General features: G+C 30.1%; 1 protein-coding gene across 1 annotated transcript in view; it reads left to right on the top strand.

Annotated features, from left to right (window-relative positions):
* Positions 1-1,252, top strand: part of LOC140920382 (uncharacterized) — a 2,999-nt gene extending 1,747 nt beyond the window's left edge. Inside the window, exon 4 of the mRNA XM_073368650.1 lies at positions 1,211-1,252. Coding sequence (XP_073224751.1) covers positions 1,211-1,252 — 42 coding nt within the window. The remainder of the gene's footprint in view (positions 1-1,210) is intronic.
* The last annotated feature ends 1,940 nt before the right edge of the window (positions 1,253-3,192 follow it).

The following is a 3,192-nucleotide window of genomic DNA, read 5'->3' as shown; positions in this document are numbered from 1 at the left end:
AGCGCTTATTAAATACAAGCGTTGTTGTATAATATTTTAAAAATAACGGAGGATACAACAACGTTTTTTTGACAAGCGCTGTGGAAATAACGCTGTTGTAGGGTCATATAGGGTCACATAGCGCTTGCACATAATGTTTACAAGGCTTTTACAGCGCTTTTTCAAAAACGTTGTAAACTGAAGCGCCCTCACATAATGTTTTACAGCGCTTTAAACACAAGCATTGTAAAATATAGCGCTGCCACTTTATGTTACATAGCATTTAAAGCACTTTTTGTACAAGTGTTGTAAAAGACTTGCGCTTTCACAGAATTAAATGACCTATTAGAGCGCTTTTTATACAAGCATTGTAAAAGACTTGCGCTTTCACATAATTAAAGGACCTATTAGAGCGCTTATTATACAAGAGCTGTAAAATCATTCAAAATTTGAATGGAGCCAAAAAGTAAATTCGTACTGAACCAAAACATTAGTTTTCTTCTCTCCCCTTTACCTAGAACACGTTAAAACCCTTCTCATCTTTCACCCAAAATCAGTTTATCAAAACGCTAAATCCCTAAACTCTCAATCTCGAGCCCCAATCCGTTGCTTTCTCCTTCTCGTCATCGATCAATCTCGAACCTCAATTCGTTGCCTTCTCTCGCCTTTCTTCAATCTCGAACCCTAATCTATCACTTTCTCACCTTTACCCTCTTGCCTTCATCGCCTTCACCTCGACGAACATTCTGACTCGCAACCACCATTATTGCACCACATCCACGACGACATCGTGACCTGACCGTGTGACCACCTTTCTCGCATCACTGGTAAATTTAGATTTCTGTTTTTTATTTTTTTATTTTTAATCTTTTTTATGTTAGTTTAAACTTCATATAAAATATATATTTGAAATATTTGCTTTGTTATATGTATTTTCTTTGTTATTTTGAACTTTCACATATTTGATTTAGAGTTAGGGTTCATTTTAGGGATTAATTTTGAATTTTAGCGAGTTTGATTGAGAGTTAGGGTTTATTCTAGAATTTGTTGAAACATAATTCAATTATTTGTTGAAACAAAATTTAGTCCATATCATCCACCACAAGCATCGTTTGTTGAAATAGAATTCAATTCTTTGTTATTCTTGGTTACACTTGTTCTTGGACTGATATAGCTATTATTCTTGGTAACATCATCTAAATTTTTTTGGTTATGTTGTAATTGATTTCAGGTTCTTGAGATGCTTTTTCTTGTTGGAACTTTTGAGTCATGATTTGGTGACCCTTTTGATTCGTTTTGATGTGTTTTGTTAGTATTCTTCATGGGTAGTAAATGAACTGATGAATTTCTTAGCTTGTTGTTTTTAAGTTTGAAGATTTTTCCCATGAAATTGCAGCCTAATTGAACTTTTTCAACTTTGTTCTTGTTGGTTTTTCCTTCCCATGAAATTGCAGCCTAATTCAGCCTAATTCTGACTCACGACTACCGTTATCGCACCACATCCACGACGACAGTGTGACCACCTTTCTCGCATCACCGATAAATTTAGATTTATGTTTTTATTTTTTATTTTTTATGTTAATTTAAACTTCATATTAAATATATATTGAAATATTTGCTTATTTATATGTATTTTCTTTGTTATTTTGAATTTTCGCGTGTTTGATTTAGAGTTAGAGTTCATTTTAGGGATTAATTTTGAATTTTAGCGAGTTTGATTGAGAGTTAGAGTTTATTCTAGAATTTGTTGAAACAAAATCGTGCTAAGTCAAATTAATAGACAAAATCGTCTTAAGTTCGAAGATGTTCATTGTATGGGTACAAAAAGTCTCCCAAAATTTATTGATGAAAAGTTTTGTTTAGATTTGTACTTTTCATGGGGTGAATTGTAATTTAAAAATAGGCTAAATTACATTTGTGGTCCCTTAACTTAATTTCAGGTAACATTTTAGTCCTTTATCTTTTTTTTGTTTCCCGAGTTGGTTCTTTATTTTAATTTTAAGTGACAACTTGATATTTTATGTTTTAAAATTTCAACAATGTTATCATTTTTTATACAAAAATTCAAAAAATTTCAACCAAAACCCATAAAATTAATAATCATCTTCAATATAATGCAAATTTTATCAAATCCATAACTCAAATATTCAAATACACTCATATTTTCATCTTCAACAACATCAAATAAAGAATGAAAATATGAGTTTATTTCAAGATCTAAGTTATGAATTTGATTAAATTTGTATTTTATTGAAGATGATAATGAATTTTATGGGTTTTGTTTGAAAAATTTGATGATTTTTTTGAATTTTGGTAAAAAAAATAGACAACATTGTTGACATTTTAAAACATAAAATATCAAATTGTCACTTAAAATTAAAATAAAGGACCAACTCGGGAAAAAAAATATAAAGGACTAAAACGTTACCTGAAATTAAGTTAAGGGACCGCGGGGGGACCGCAGATGTAATTTAGCCTAAAAAATAAAATACATTTAACTTGTTTGTTTGAGTTTAGATAAAAGAAAAAAAGAGCAAATGAGTGGTACCTAGATGTGAAGAGATTTATGTTGAAACTCGTACTCGTAAAGATGGATCAATTGTCAATGACAAGGCTGCAAGAGTGATTGTAAGTTTTGAGCTTTAATTGATTCTATATAGTGACTTACTTTTTTTAGTATAGTGAATTAATTTTTTATAGTGTTGTTTGTTTTGGAAGACAATTGATAGTATTTCGTAGAGTGACTTATAGTAAAGATTCATAGTAACTCAAGTGATTAGTTTGCTGTTTTATAATTTGTTATTCAAGTGCTGAATTTCGCCATCTACTAGTTGTTATAATATTGGAAGGACTCAATGTTATTGTTTTATAATTTGCTACTGAAGTGATGAATTTTGTAATCTGCTAGTTGTTATAATATTGGAAGGACTCAATGATAGTGTTTTATAATTTGCTACTCAAGTGCTGAATTTTGTAATCTACTAGTTGTTATAATATTGAAAGGACTCAATGATAGTGTTTTATAATTTGCTACTCAAGTGCTGAATTTTTTAATCTGCTAGTTGTTATAATATTGAAAGGACTCTATGTTGTTGTTTTTCTAATCTAGGATATTGCTTTCTTAATATACTTATTTTACAGCGCTTTTTAATAAAAATAGAATAAGAATGCGCATATTACATCGTTTTTTTGAAAAAGCCCTGTAAAACTAGT

This window comes from Cicer arietinum, chromosome 5 (genome assembly GCF_000331145.2).
Source record: "Cicer arietinum cultivar CDC Frontier isolate Library 1 chromosome 5, Cicar.CDCFrontier_v2.0, whole genome shotgun sequence".
NCBI classification, from domain to species: Eukaryota; Viridiplantae; Streptophyta; class Magnoliopsida; order Fabales; family Fabaceae; genus Cicer; species Cicer arietinum.
The sequence above is the reverse complement of the archived record's forward strand: the minus strand, read 5'-3'. Positions and strand labels throughout refer to the sequence as shown.